The 16576-nt window shown below is 35.4% G+C and overlaps 1 protein-coding gene across 1 annotated transcript; it reads right to left on the reverse strand.

Moving 5' to 3' along the window:
- Positions 1-691: 691 nt before the first annotated feature.
- On the reverse strand, positions 692-1564 carry LOC144997336 (histone H1-II-like). Its single transcript, XM_078957215.1, has 2 exons — positions 1420-1564; positions 692-1303 (listed from the first exon to the last, which is right to left on the reverse strand). Exons 1-2 carry the CDS (start codon positions 1495-1497, stop codon positions 863-865), a joined length of 519 nt encoding a protein of 172 aa, XP_078813341.1. The 5' UTR covers positions 1498-1564; the 3' UTR covers positions 692-862.
- Positions 1565-16576: the final 15012 nt, after the last annotated feature.

Raw genomic sequence — 16576 nt, forward strand, 5'->3', positions numbered from 1 at the left:
GGGAAATTTAATTTGATCTGATTTGGTTTGAATGAGTTCACAATGAATCTGATCTAGTCAAAATTTGATCCTTAGCCAAAATTTGATCCTCCTTGGGTGGATTTTAAGGTTAATATGAATTCAATCATAATATGATTTCAAACTGGTTTGATCCGATTTGGGTGGGTTTGACCAGATTTTAGAATGGATATGGATCTAGATTTTAGCAAATCCGATTTACGATCCGATATCAAATCTAATTTTTTACCACATGATTTTAATCTAGATCTGATTCTAATCCGATTTACTCAAAATCTTGGTTTGACCAAATTGAATTCAAATCAAACTAGTTTGAAACCGGACATCCGGTTTTTCTGTTCACTTATAATGATATTTTCACTATTGCGAACGTACCACAAAAGCTTAAAGTCATGGTGATGATTGAAGTTTTTCTAACCTTGGAAGAGAAAAAATAAGAAAGATAGCTAAGGCCAACATGAAAATATTGTTTTAACCTCATACAAATTGCACGTGGGATGTATTAACAGATGTTTTTAACAGGGTTAAGTCTAAGGATCAATTCCACAACATAAATATAAATACTGTAAAAATTATGTGTGAATAGCAAATTAAATTATCATTTTTAGTTCATGTCCGCTAAAAATATGTTTGCCAATATTAATTCATGTTTTATGGTTATGATAACAATTAATTTCATCTAAGTAATTTTCATTAAAAATAAACCACATTGTTCATCGACCGGCAGTTGAATTCCAAAGAAATAAATCAAAACCATAGCCAAAATGCTGTCACTATTAATCCTAGCCCAAAAACCCGAGACAATTATCTACAAATTTACACAATTACCCTCATTCCACCCATCTCATTTCTTCGTCTTCTTTACTGCAACCTTCTTCGCCGGCGACTTAATACTCTTTGGTTTCTCCGCCGGAATTGCTTTCTTCACAGCCTTTTTAGCCTTAATGGGTGTCTTCACTTTCGCCTTCGCCTTTGATTTCACTTGAGCAGCGGATTTAGCTTTAGGGGCCGCGGCCTTCTTTGCCACCGAATCTTCTTTAGCAACAACTTTTTTAGCTGCTGCTGGGGCTTTCTTCGCGGCGGTCGGCTTCTCAACAACTCCAAGCTTAAACGAGTTCTTAACCTTGATAAGTTTTCCGGCTGCAACGAGTTTTTTCAACTGAACCAACAAAAGCTTTTTGAAATTCGCCGGCAAATCCTTTTGGGTATCCTCGATGTGTTTCGCGATGGCGTACTGGCTAGATCCAGTCCTCTCCTTCAATGTCACAATCGCTTCTTTGATCATCTATGGTTATAAATCGTCAAAATCAGATCGAACCGTTAATTCTAAACAATTGTCTGAATTGCAGCGAAATACAGCGACTCAATTATTCGAACAAAGTATGAGAAAATATAAATTACCTCTGCGTAAGTAGGGTGAGACTTGGGTTTCGTTTTAGAGGGAGCTTTCTTGGCAGCTGTTGCTTTCATAGACGCCATTGTTGTACGTTTCTGTGTGACAGAGAGGAGACGTTGTAAATAACTGTGGATACGCTCAGCGAATAGAGAAATGGGGGCTATTAAATAGCGTGTCAAATGGAGAAGATGAGTTCTGATTGGTGGAGAGGGTATTCACGCGGATTCTATTTAAAATGAACCGCCAAATTCTAGCTTTTGATTAAATTAATTTAAATATATTTAAGCTTTATTTTTTTGGGAAATTAACCACTTTTTTCGTGGTTATTAATTAATTAAAAAAAAAAAAAAAGTAAATTAAGATTTTGGTGGATGCGGTTCAAATTCATGTTTTTTTCCCCAAGTTACAAAATTGACAAGTTATATCCTTATAGTTTTAACAAATCACAATCTTAGTGATTTTGGCCATATAAAAATACTACATTGCTTCAAGCCTAGTAATTGAGTGTTGTCTTCCCTTCTTGAGATTGAAGGTTTATGTTACACCCACGGTCGAGGCGGCGGAACATATCGGACTATACGACTTAGTTATGGATCACGGGCAATTGGATATATAGTTCAAATACAACAATAACAAAACAGTAGTTGTATTCCATCTTAAAATTTAAACACAAGGTTATTACAGATAATAACAAAGTACGTGAATTGCCTTAAACAGCTACGCAAATATAAAAATAAAAAATAAGAAAAAAAAAAACTACATCGTCCGTGGGTCGAAGGCATCAATGTTAGCCCATTAGTTTTGATTATCTTTTAGTAAATGAATGTCATAGGGACTGTATATGGTCATGTAGGGTAGACTCGGTACACTTGATCCGGGTTTTCTTGTCAATTCCTTGTTTGGTTGTGGCTATAGAGTTGGATCACCTGTCCAGGTGTCTATCTCACCTCTGAGTATATACAGTTATGTATTTCTTGGATTTTTGATATTTAATATTTTTTATGTTGTAGTGATATGTTAGATTTGTATCCTAGTATATAGGATGTTACTATGTTTTAGTGATTTGTTAGATCTGTATCCTGATATATAGGATGTTGTTATGTGGTAGTGATCTGTAGATATGTATGCCTACATGTACTTGTTGGTTATCATCTAGTGGAGTGTCTTATGGACAGTATGTAATCACGTAGGATAGCTTGAGAAGTCTTGACCTATGCTTTCTTGCATGTTCCTTGTGGCTATCTCACAATTGGTTACTTATAGTTGTGTATTTAATAGAGGTTAGTTGGTAGCGAGACAATGTGTTATGAGAGGATGAGTAGACGGTAGTGAGATGTACGATTAATGTGTGCATGTATTATGTGCCTGCTTGATCCTTGATTGTTTATATGTCGACATATGGTGGGTGGGTTCAGACGGTCCTACTTTGTACTGTAGGTCAAGATACTCGGTGTCGGCCGGCTGTAATCCGTAGGCACGGAGGCTCGGAAAAGTAGTTGGGTTGAGGCGGTATGCCAACAAACCCCCGGTATTCCAGCCCGATGGCTGATTGGACCTGTTGCATGTTGGCATTCCAGTTAGAGGACTTATTGGTCCTGGGCATTCTAATCCGATGATCGTGGGTCATTATGCACGCTTGTATGTTTAGTGTATGGGGTAGTTTAGGGGAACTCACTAAGCGTTTTTCTTACCCAGTTGTTTATTATTTATGGTATTATCAGTCGTCATGAGAAGGCGAAGGCATGACTGTACACATTCATCAGCAGCAATGAAGATTCAGCGCTTTAATATTATTATGGTTTTCAATAAATGTATTTGGAATAAATAGTTTTCTTCATAATGGATTTATAATTGGGAAGCTTTACTTTAATAAAATGAAAAAAATGTTGTTTTCAAAATGGGACGTTACAACTTATCATCTAGCTTTTATCAAACTTCATTTTTTGTCAGCTAGCTTTTCAATTAACTAATAGTTTTTTAGCTATCAACTAGTTTTTTAACTACCAGGTGGTTTTCAGCTAGTCTGCCAAAAACTGCCAAAATGACATTTCGGATAATGAATTTTCTATGATTAATTAAGGGGATATATGAAATATTGTAAAAATATGGGATCCCTGGCAGGAACTCGTGCGTTGGACACTTTCGAGTCTCGATATCTGTTATCCAGCATCGATTGACTATAGGGTCCCTGGCACCGAAAAACTCCGGCACCTCGAACGCCTTGAACTCCCGAAACGAGGGAGTTCGGGCCCCAACCTGGCCCACAGAAATATCATCCCTTAATGATCTGAGTCTCTCCTCCATGAGATCCATAATACCCTCCTTGATCGTCCCAAAGATGATTGGGGTCGCGTCAAGGATGCCCCTGGTAACCTCGGCTGCAATGAGCTCACGCAGCCTCTCATCAATGACATTGGTAGTGTCTCCTGATCCCGCCCTGGATCCAGATCCCGATCCTGAACGCCCAGCTCCAAATCGTGTCACCACCATGTCGAACTGAAATATAATAAATTGTAGTGATCAGGATTACCATATAAGGGATCTTCCCACGTCGATCCTCCTTGAAGTCATCATATCCAACATTGGTTCGGGTACAGGTCCTGTGCTTCCAGTAGTACGGGCCCAATAATACCTTCCACACCTACACGTACCTTTCCCCATTGCTCTACCTGATAACTCCAATTCGACCCGCAACCATACCATATTCCCCAACTACCCCGCATACTACTCTCAAACTAACCTAAGATTTGCCATGTTCATATCAATTAGACCAATCATAGCAGGTTGCCTTAACGCATGCAAATTGTAGACAGAAAGGATCAAATAGACTTTCAAGTAAAAGACTCTACCCTAAGACCACAACCATAGAAGGAACAAGAAGTAAGGCCAAATCAATCATTCTGAGGCTATAAGCTCCTAACCGTATACAGTTTTAAAAACATACACATAGCAAGTTTCCACATAATCAATGAGGCTCGAACATTAGTATAACATGGATAACACATTGGGGAACTACTTACTTGGCAAGACTAATCACGCGCGTTGCACTCTCATCTTTTCATTTTTAGAAAGAAAATTTGTAGTGACATAAGAACATGGTTTGGCATGCGGAATTAAAGATTGCACAATGAACATGGTGATTTGGGTGCTAAAAGATATATTCGATCATAGTAAATGAGTACAAAAAGGGATTTAGTCTAGAACTTCATAAATATCTCACTCACTAATCATTATGAACTAGATTTCTCAAGCACACATCTACAAGTGGTATGAACCCACCTTATATAGAGGTTTTTATATATCTCTCTCTCACTCTCTAACTCTTTAGTCATAAGGCTAATGCACCACATGCAAGTGAGTCTACAAAAGTCAAATCATTACAAAGTCATACATGGAAAACTTTACACCCCAACATTCTCCCCCTCAAAGTTAGGAATGGATGACCCACTTCAAATCTTCCAAAATCAAGCAACTACACGGTTCGAGCCTCAAAGGTGACACATGTCAAAACGAACTTCAATCTTCAATTCTTTCATGATACTTCAATTTGGGCTCTAAGATGTGAGACCATACAACCGAGCATTAATGAATGATCACGAGCTTCTCAAACTCCAAATCGATCACCCTAAAGTTGAGCATAAAAACACACCCCAAAAAACTTCAATAATTCCAAACCCATTTCGAAAATAAATCGTTTTCGAACTTCCAATTGCATCATTTTGTAAGCTTCAAAACTTCAAGGTCACTTCTGAAAATTTCAAGTTAGAACTTCCATATAAATTTCTCCCCCTTTTTATAATCGAAATTTGATTATAAAACCTTCAAGGAAAGAGAACGTGCTCTATTCGGAATTTTTCGTGTCAAAACTCCCCCTTAACATGTGGTATAAACTTTGTGCTTCAATCTGGAAAAACCAAAAAATATTCAATTTTTAGCTTCGTTCACGGATTGCCTTTGAAAAAATTTATAAAAAATGGGTAGATATTGTCAATTTTAAAATTATGTAGTGACCCGATGCGCCCAAAATAGCAAAATATGCAAAACTCTCCCCCTTTTCCAAAGCTGGATAGAAAGCGTCAATTTGCACAAACTGTAGGGGCCTGAAATGCATTTTCTTTAAATTCCAGCAAAAACAGTCCTTTTCGAATTTGGGTATGAACCGCCAAATGTTCGAAACCTCAGGGACTATTTTTGAAAGTTATGCATTTTGTTCCCCAATCATACGAAGAATACCCCAATCATACGAAACTTTAGACAATTTTCGAAGTTGGGTGAAAAGTGTCAAACATCCGAAACTTCAGTTAATTTTCGAATTGCCAAATATTCGAAGGTTCAGGGACTGAGTTCGAAAATTTGCCATTTTTCTTTAAATCATTCGAAACTTTGATCAATCATACCAAGGGTTTAATATTTGTCAAATAGTCGAAATTATCAGGACCGTATTCAAAATTTTGCTTTTCTTCTTTCCAATTCATACAAAATTTAACTCTTCGTTAGATGAAATCATCTATAACCATTCAAAGCTTTTCTGTAATTCTATTTCATCACCTTCATATGCATCAACATCATCCCATAAACTAACATTGACCGTTCGAATGATTTATACCCAGTGAAGCTTCGATTTCCAACCCAGTCAATATAATCATCGACGCCCAACATACCCATTTGTTCAACCATCGAACCACGATCCCAAATCTATCTCAATAATCCAGTCCTCGCTTTTCACAATTGGTCATCGACATTGATAATCATCCAAATCCATCACTAACACAGGGAATCTTCGTTTATCAACCAATAACGTTGATTATCGCCTCCAAAATCGAATTCAACTCCAATCCATTTCGATACCCAAACGAAAATCCAATATGGTCAATATGATCATACTACCATGAACCATCTCCTTCGATTATGTTCATCCTCAAGCCATACAATGAACATTGACTCCAAAAAGTCAACTTTCAAACTAAGTTCCTCAATTCGATCCCAAATACAAACTGAATGCCAACAACAATTGATTTCTATCTTCTAAATATGTCATAAAACTCCAATCGACACTAAAAATCAGATTGTCGATTTCAATCGAATTCACAAATTTTCAAATCGAGATTCTAGATTTCAAAAACCTCTCTAATCAAACAGAGTTATTCAACAAAATCATCACTAACTCCATTATTCATCGAGTTCTTGAAAAATCAAGCAATTGATGAAAAATATGACATCGATCTATAACTAGATTAGAATAATATCAAACCATTTAAGAATAATAATCCAGATTGAATTGATTTTTTAAAAAAAAAAAAAATCAGCATCGATCTAGAACCAATATCGAGATGAGTTCTTGAATCATTTTTGATTTGTTGATAACAAGAAAGTGCAATACAAGTTGTAGATTTAATCGATTAACACAAGAATAATTTCGATTATAAAAACGGTGAGAAATTTATATGGAAATTCGAACTTGAATTTTTCATATTATGCGAATTTGAAGACCGAAGTGACCTTGAAGTTTTGAAGCTTACGAAATGATGCAATTGGAAGTTCGGAAATGATTTATTTTCGGAACGGGTTTTTAAGTATTGAAGATTTTGGGGTGTGTTTTTATACTCAACTTTAGGGTGATCGATTTGGAGTTTGAGAAGCTCGTGATCAATTGTTGATGCTCGTGTTGTATGGTCTCACATCCTATAGCCCAAATTGAAGAATCGTGGAAGAATTGAAGATTGAAGTTCGTTTCGACATGTGTCACCTTTGAGGCTTGAACCGCGTAGTTGCTCGATTTTGGAAGATTTGAAGTGGGTCATCCATTCCTAACTTTGAGGGGGGGGGGGGGGGGGGAATGTTGGGGTGCAAAGTTTTCCATGTATGACTTTGTAATGGTTTGACTTTTGTAGACCCACTTGCACATGATGCATTATCCTTATGACTAATGGGTAAGAGAGTGAGAGAGAGACATGTAAACACCTCCATATAAGGTGGGTCCATACCATTTGTAGAGGTGTTTACATGTCTCTCTCTCACTCTCTAAATCATTAGTCATAAGGCTAATGCACCACATGTAAGTGGGTCTACAAAAGTCAAACGATTACAAAATCATACATGGAAAATTTTACACCCCAACAAAAATTTTGCGTAATTTTTTAAAACAATTTTACCATTTTCTTAGTTTGAGTCCTGACACACTCAAGAGCATGCCCAGATCCCTCAAACCAAGGATCTGATACGAACATGTAACGACCCAATTTTTATAAAGAAAATTTTCATTTTTCAATAATCAATCCATTTGCATAAACAATAAAATCCCAAAACATCTGTTTTCAAATTCACATTCATTACATCATTATCTTCTTTTAAAAACATTAGAGTGTCCCTAAATACATTAGTAAAATAGAGATAGAGTGCACGCTGCACCATCACGCTTTGCCCTTGCCTTTGGGCTCAAATGTACCTGAATCAAATCCACAAACGGTAAGCTTGAAAGCTTAGTGAGTTCCACAGAGCACCCCCACATAAATGCGTATAGCATAACATACTAGCTAAACGATTAAACAAAACACATAAACCATGCATGCCAATCACATAAGGAATCCCTGGAAACCCTCGAAGGTCTTACTCCAGGTGCCATGGGTACCCCCACATAGTATTAACCCAATGCCTCAGGAACCCCCCCCCCCCCCCCCCCCCCCGAGGTCTTTGACCTAGGATGCCAAGGAAACCCTCCAAGGTCTTACACCTAAGTGCCTCAGGAACCCCCTGAGGTCTTTCATACAAACACAATCACATAACATATCAAATCACATGATGTCTCATACATGTATCATAATCACATAATGGGCTGGCCTTGGTGCCTTAGACCCATTGGTATGGTGAGGAGACTCACCTTTGTCTGCTGAATACAATAGTTGCTCTTTTAACCGTCCAAAACCTCCCAAGTTGGATGATAATATTATTCAATGTTAGAACTTTGGTTAACCAAGGGAATCCAGCTCCCCAACCCTTCCATAAGGCCTAATGTCCATCCTTTGCTAATGGGCCTAAAGTGCAAAATCCTTAATGGGCTTCTTGGCCCAATAAAGATCCAACACTAATTCCATGGCCCACAATAATTATATGACTCATAATTTTCCAGATTATACCAGGCCAATTAATCAAATGAGGCCCAAATAACCTAAAGGCCCAAAACAGGTTAGGCCCTTCTACATTGCGTACGCTCGGCGTACCATCTTAGTACGCACCGCGTACTGGGACATGGGAATACGCCCTGCGTACACTGAGTTACACCCAATGTACCCTCAGTTTAATCACTTTTTAATACTCGAGTCCTTTACGTCCAAAAGCCAGATCTAAGTCTGTAAAGATGTCCTAAGGCATAAAGTTGGCAACTTTATGCCTTTGCATAACTCAAACACCCCCAAATTCTCCATTAAGACCTTTCCAAGATATTTAACCCATGCATGAGGCCAAAGCTCTCATCAAGCTTCCATTTTTATGGTCCCAAAGGGCCAAAGGATCTCAGATTTGTCCATCCCTTCTCCTGGAGTTTCTCAACTCACAAAGGAGGTACCAAATCATCCAAAAAGGGACCAAACAAGAAACCCTATCTAGATCTAGAGATTAAGATGGGAAGGTGCAAGCTTTATACCTCCAGAAGCTTTGCAAGATGATTACGATGCAGGACCTTGAAGCACCAACTCATTCCAAGCTTGTAAAACCACCTCTTATTCTTGGAATGGACACTAAAAGAGTTATAAAACACTTCTCTAAGCTCAAAAAGGTCTCACACAAGTTCTCTGGAGTATATATGCATTCTAAGGCAGTGGAGGCTCTATGGGCTAAGACCAAGGGACTTAAGGTTGCTTAAATAGGTCTCATGTCCATCAATTAGGGTTTTAACCCTCTGACGCGTACAGCCGGTGTACCCTCATGTACGCCCAGCGTACGTGAGGCTTCTCCGTGATCAATTATGCTGAGTACGCTAAAGCGTACTTCTAGGTACACCCAGCGTACTCAAGGGATCCCATATGCTCATAAGTAAGATCTTGAGGGTTTCAAGACATACTGGATTCAAGGTGTTACACATCATCAGTATATCAGAGTTGTGTTCTTGAGATCTTTGGGGTGCCTTGTCCGATCAATTTGATCCCTATCCTCATGGGGGAGGTTTGCATGATTGTGGGTATGGATTGGTTGAGTTGTTTCAGTGTTATAATTGGTTGTGAGGACCAGCATGTGGTAGTTCAAACCCCAAATGGGGGAGAACTGATTATCCATGGAGAGGGCACCAGGATGGGTTCAGAGTTCTGTTTTGCAACCAGATCTTGATAGTATATTCAGCACGGTTGTGCAGGTTATTTGTATTATGTGGTGGATGGTGGGGATCAAGTTTCAGTTTCAGAGGTCCTGGTTGTCAAGGAGTTTGCTGATGTTTTTCCGGATGAGTTACACGGTATGCCTCCTGAGAGGCAGTTCGAGTTCAGGATTGATATTGTGCCAGGTGCAGCCTCGATTGCCAATGTTTCATACTGCTTGGCACCGCCTGAGATACAGGAGTTGTCATCTCATCTGCAGGAGTTGCTAGGCAAGCAGTTCACCAGATCGAGTAGTTCTCTGTGGGGAGCGTCAATTTTTTTCATCAAGAAGAAGGATGATTCACATCGAATGTGCATTGATTACCGGGATTTGAACAAGTTAACGATGAATAATCGTTATCCATGTTGAATCTTTTTGCCCAAGAATCATTATGGAGTGGTATTTCTAATAATATGTGATCATATAGGGTCACACCTTTATCAAGGTGGCACATTTTGTATATTTATGGTAAATGTGATTATTAATAAATAATAATGATTATTGTATTTTAATTAGGGGACAATTATTTTTTGTGAAAATAATAGTTATAATATGGTATTAATTAATAAGTCATGCACAATATTTATGACTAGTTGGATTCTTTTGTCCTTTACCTAAAGACAAAGTTTATATTTTATAAACTTGGAGTTTATAAAAAATAAAGAATCCTCCACTTTTCAACGTCACGAGGTCACCTGGGCCTAGAATTGGATTTTGATGTTCGGGTAGTTTTGTAGTTTCTGGTTTCTAAGGGTCACATTGTTACTGGTTAGTTACAATGCTACAGTTTATTTCAAGTAGGATGACTTGATCGGAATCTTATGTGATAAATGTTACCTAAGCATGAGAGGTCTGAGGCATAGATGGGATAAACATGTCAAGCTAAGTAATATTTGTTTAGGATCCCATAATCTAGGAGTTACGTATCATGTGCAAGTGGTAATCGCTACCTACCGAGTTTGATTAAATTTATGGCATAAAGGTCACCTAACCATTTACTTGTTTCGTTACTTGGATCCTATACTTCAATACATTAATGTTTTTAAGAAACAATAAAATGTATTAAGTTTTAAAGACTAAATATTGAAAATACTAAATGAAACTTTGTTAAATTCTGTTGCTAACTATTAATTATTTTTACACCCTGCAAAACCTCTCTCTTGTTGAGTTTCAAGAGATAGTAACATTTGATGGTTATAACTTCTATAATTGGTATATAATATCTTGAGGTTTGATGTGCACGAAAGTACCCATTAATTTTAATATTTATAACCTAACAAACTTAGACTAACTATGCACTTATAGGCAGTGTACCTAGTCAGATTACAGTATAACTTAGGTAAGTCGGGTGTCGAGCACAGGGAACGGTGGATTAATTTAATATATTTGATTATAGGTTACAGGTCACACGAAAAGAATAAAAGAAATAGTTTAATAAATCTCAAACTAATAATTAATTAACAATTCTCGATAAACTAACAGGAAAAACAAATCTCTTCAGGTACTTTGGTTTAGACAAATTCCACCTTAAAAACATAAACAATTGCATACACAAATTCATTTATTCATGTTCACCGATTCCTAAAATGATTAAATTCGCATTCACTATAACTAATCCTTTAGCAAACAATTCAATTCAAACAGTGATCAATTGGTTAAACTAATATGCTTCCTAGTGTTCAGTTCGTATCAAGCAAGACTTGCAAATATAGTTAATCAAATTAGGCATTCAATTAACCTCTTGTTGATGGTCATCAAACAAGGCTCACACATTAACTTACTTATTCCCAAGTTAATCCTAGTTTCACATTCATTATTCCTAGACTTATAATCTCAATGGTCACCAAAATCATAAGAGACAAGCAATCAAGCATATGTTCATACAACTCAATTCACTTAACAATTAACAACAAATAATTATCATTAATACGTAAGGATCTTTTAACAAGCTTGGCAAGATAAATTAAACACAAAAAAACTATTCAATATAGCAATTAGTCTAATAATCAAAGCTTCATTCAATCATAAACACAAAGTAAAAGGTTTTTACACCCAAGTCAGAAACTAAATACAGAATAGTAACACAATGGAATGCTAAACATGGTCACGTTAACAGCCCATATGATTACCGACACGTATTCGCTCTCCAACCCTTCCAATCTCTGCTCCCGTTAGCTTAACGGCCTTCCGGCCACCTCCTAGACCCTCAAAACGGCAACTATGAAGTTTTCTTGTTGCACAAGTCGAAGTGGAATATCATAGATTATTTAAATTGGTGGAATGATATGGGGTATTTATAGTTGAAGGGATATGAAATTAATATGGAATATTAGAGTTGTATTATAATAAGGAAACTAATGGTGGCTTAAGGATTAAGCAAATAAAAATAAGGTAAGTGATGCTTGGGGAATAAGTAACTTGGAGGGAATTTCCGTCCAGCTTTTATGCTTCATCTTCAAGGCCGATTTTGGATAAGATAAGTGTCGAATTAGCCAAAAGTCCCTCTCACATAAGTCGTAGGAAATTTCGTCTAGTTTTCAGAACAGTTTGAACCTCGTCAATTGAACTTATGAGTCATCATATATACCCGAAACACTGAAGAGGGGTCAATCTGCCAGCAATATCTTTTTTGCATCTTTTCAGCTCCATTATCTTTCTTTTGCATTCCATCTCCCATTTTAACTGTAATTAAATATTTCAAAGCATATTAAGTTTATTTTAGTTCTAAATAATAATAATAAATGCTAAAATATTAAGATATGTTATACATAAATATATATAAAAATACACATATCAAGGTTCTACCTTTAAGATAAATGGAAATTATATATACTGAAAGATATCATACCTGAATAACCTATGCAACCAATGAGTCTGATCATGATACTTTGATGCAAGTATTATTGTGATGATATTAATATGTCTCACATCATACTGAAGAAATTAACCATGGTTTATAGAAAGTCCTGGATAATTATGAAACATATTAGATGTCTCATCAAGTAAATCATATATTCAATCAAAACTCTAGAAATAGCTTCAAGTCTGTTAAAGCATTAAATAAAGGGAAGTCTAAGAGATTGTGCACTCATATAGACTTATAGTTCAGTTAAGGGAAATACAACATAAACCCAGAAACCAAGAAATGACGAAATGGTTAGTGTTGTTTCTATTGTGGAAGAAACTAGACACTAAAGGGGGAATTGCTCCTCTCATCTCGTCGAGCTGAAGAAGTCTCACTTGGACAATACTTCAGATATGTATATAATAGAACTATTTATTTTTCCATCATTTACTTGAGTATATTATACTTAAAGTGAAACTAATAATTGATATTATGAGTTGATGATTGGAAGAAATAATCAACTGATTACAAAGGAATGACATTTCGTGTTGAAGATATAACAAGTGTTGTTATAGTCTTTTATTTGAACAATATATGTATTGTACCTATCCTTATAGGGACATGTAACAGTTGTAATTTATGAATAAATCTAGATTTACTTATCGTTTATTAAATTTTCACATTCATGTTCTGAAACGATGTATTCTGTGTTAAATAATATTTTCTCATAATCTTATTTATGAAGTAAATCTATAATCTTTCATTAAATTAATAGTTATGTTCATAACACCTATACAATCAAATGATATTTGATTGGAACTTATCTATGTCATAATCATCATGACAATATAAATAAGAAATACATATACCAACTTCAAAAAGATGGAATTTTTGAAGACAAATGATCTTGATTTATTTGGTATATGTGAATCCTATTTATATGGGAAGATGATTCACAAGTGTCTTTGTCTATTAATAGTTAAAGAACAAAAGGGTAGACAAAGAGTTATACATAAGTGATGTATGTAATCTTTTTCAATCCATGAATAGATTTGGTGATAGATGTTTATTCAATTTCATTGCCGACTTTTATTCGTTATTGTTGAAACCTTTGATTTGCTAAAATTGTTTCATAGTGAAGATTGAATAACAAATTAACGAGATCATCATTAACCTTTCGTTGTGATAAAGAAAATGGTTTTTGTAAACCAATTCTTCTTGTAACATCTTAGGAGTTGTGGAATTTAATTCACAACTCATTCCGACAAAAACACTCACTTCTCATTAGTATGTCTCTTATGGCACAGTATCACCTGGTCACTTGAATCTATCTTATGATATTCAAGGTAGCCTTCATATTCTCTAGTGGGATAGGGTCACCAAGCCACTAGTTGAGTGTCGATAGTACAAGTTTTTAAAGAGGATAAAACATAGACCTTGCAATCTATTATATGATGTTTTAAAAGAACTATTTATTTTATAAATTTCTAGAATAATGCTCACTACAACAAATATATATTGAATATATATTTCCAACCAAAAAAGTGTATTAGATACTTATATTAGACTGATGATGAAATGGTTTATCCTTCTCTAAAAGGTATAGAGTTATAGAGCTTATGTTAGACATAAAGTTTAACCACTCTAGCATCTACTAACTATATTCATGTAGAATATCCTAAATGATTGTTTAGGGTGAAGTTTCTACTAGTCCCAATAATTATCATTCCACAAGACAAGTGATTAGAAAGTTCTTTTTCTAAGTGGGAACTATATGGAACTTTGAGAGCATAAGAATCATAAACTAAATGCATCATAGTTTGGAACTAGCAAGTTTTCAACTATTGTTGAATCTGCTCAATGGTTGATCAGAAACTAATAAAACACATAGAGATGCATTCATGTATGATTATCAAGTATGGGTTTGATTAATTTTGCTCGATATATTGCAAATATAAAGAGTAAGTGAGTTTTCAAAGGAGAAAACATACATGAATGAAAATATTTCCAAGATTTAAGCTAACATCTCAAAGTAAGAATCCTCTTTCTTATAAGTTAATTACGTGGTGTGATTTAATAATGAATCTAGATGACTCTTGTGTTTTCTACAAAGCTAATGGGAGCGCAGTAACATTCCTAGTCTTATAGGTAGTCGATATAGAAATTTTTGGAATAAAGATCTATAGAGATAGATCATGGAAACTTAAAGGATTAAGTAAAATTGCATTAATTTTCAAGGATCTTAGAGAGCTTAAGATAAAGGACTATGATAGAGTCATCTTGTTAAAAACCACATGACATGATTTCGAGCAAAATCAAATGTTTTTGAACTAGATAACATGATTGTATTCCATATGTTGTTGCAATTGGAGAAATCATATATGTCATGATTACGCATAAAGGCCAAATAAGTCGTATGCTTAGAGCATGTCGAATGATACCATTATAATCCGAGAACAAGTGATTATGTGACTTGGAATATTCTAAAATACTTGCAAGAACTAGAGAAATATTCATAATCTACAAAGTATTTGAAAAAAAGCTATGTTTAAAGTTGTTACACAGTGATAAATTTTCAAATAGATTGAGACGACTCTCAATCACAATCGGGTGTGTCCTCATTATGAATGAAGAGATAGTTAAATGAATAGTGGTTCAATGTAGATTTTAGTTACAGTTACACATCAGAGTTAGAGTATCTCGTGGTTTGGAGAACCACATACAAAGATGCTTAATGTATAGTTCATTATGACTATGAGTAATCCCATTACGTGAGTATCGGTATCTAAGTCATATTTAAGCATCTAATACATTTTCATTAGTTTTCTTTTTATATGAGTTGTATATATAAAACTGAAAAATATTTGTATTCACAAAGTTTATAAAGATCAAGTTTGCCAAATCTACTTAACAAAGCTCCATCATTAGCTAAAGCATGAAAGTCAAGTTGGTGCTATAGGGCCTTGTCGATATAAGTATACGTATTGATTGAAATTTACTAATTGGATATTGGAAAAATAAATACAAAATGTTTTGTAATGGGTTGAGATATTAGATACGAGTCATTCATTGAATAATTGGTGTGTTCTATATTAGCATGTTTAAATCCTTGAATAACTAGGTTGTTCTAAATCTCCATAGTCGTTTATAGTTGTGGGAGCATCTATGACGTAAGATTAATTGAGTGGATTGGTGGGTTATAATGGAGATAAGAATAGCAAGAGTTGCTACCAACTTCATAGATACTTGATTAGAAGAATAAGTATTGGACTTGACCCGCATCAAAACCACTTTATGGATCATATTTAAGAGTGATGTTTTGATCAAGGTTGTATCTTTGTATTCTTAGACCTAGGATACATATTTGGGACTTGAGATGTAGGAATTGTTGTGCTTTAACATGGTTTAACGTTGTCCCGTAAAAGGGAAGTCATAAGGGCCATCGGTGGGTATGACGTGAACTACATAGATGGGGGTATGTAGTCGAGATGGGATTTGTCCCTCTTATTCGATGATAGTTAGACATCTAAGGCCTTACTAAAAGTTGAACACCAAATAAGATTGATCGCGATCCATATCTCATGTTCAACATGTTGTCTGAGACAAATGAATAATTGATACCACACCTTTAGTAACAATTGTAGCTTAGAGCTCCTGGAATTGGCTGTTGATGAGATGACAACCTTCATATATTATTAGGGGCAGTAGCCCGTTGCTAGACGTCAGTTATTGTCTATGTCAGACTATAATGAATATTGTGCAAGTGAGAGATTGTTAAATCTATATGCCCAAGAATAATTATGGAGTGATATTGCTAATAATATATGATCCTATAGGGTTACACATTTATCAAGTTGACACATTTTGTATATTTATTAATTATTATTAATGTGATTATTAATAAATAATATCGAATCTTGTATTTTAATTAGGGAATAATAATTGTTTTATGAAAATAATAATTATAAGAG

Source organism: Lactuca saligna, chromosome 5, assembly GCF_052625555.1.
Source record: "Lactuca saligna cultivar CGN05327 chromosome 5, ASM5262555v1, whole genome shotgun sequence".
Classification (NCBI taxonomy): domain Eukaryota; kingdom Viridiplantae; phylum Streptophyta; class Magnoliopsida; order Asterales; family Asteraceae; genus Lactuca; species Lactuca saligna.

What these genes read in the sequence shown, in the direction of transcription:
- LOC144997336 (XM_078957215.1), bottom strand. Translation starts at nt 1,497, where the DNA reads ATGGCGTCTATGAAAGCAACAGCTGCCAAGAAAGCTCCCTCTAAAACG. An exon ending in CTCACCCTACTTACGCAGAG is followed by an intron (nt 1,304 to 1,419) that starts GTAATTTATATT and finishes TTATAACCATAG; the next exon opens with ATGATCAAAGAAGCGATTGT.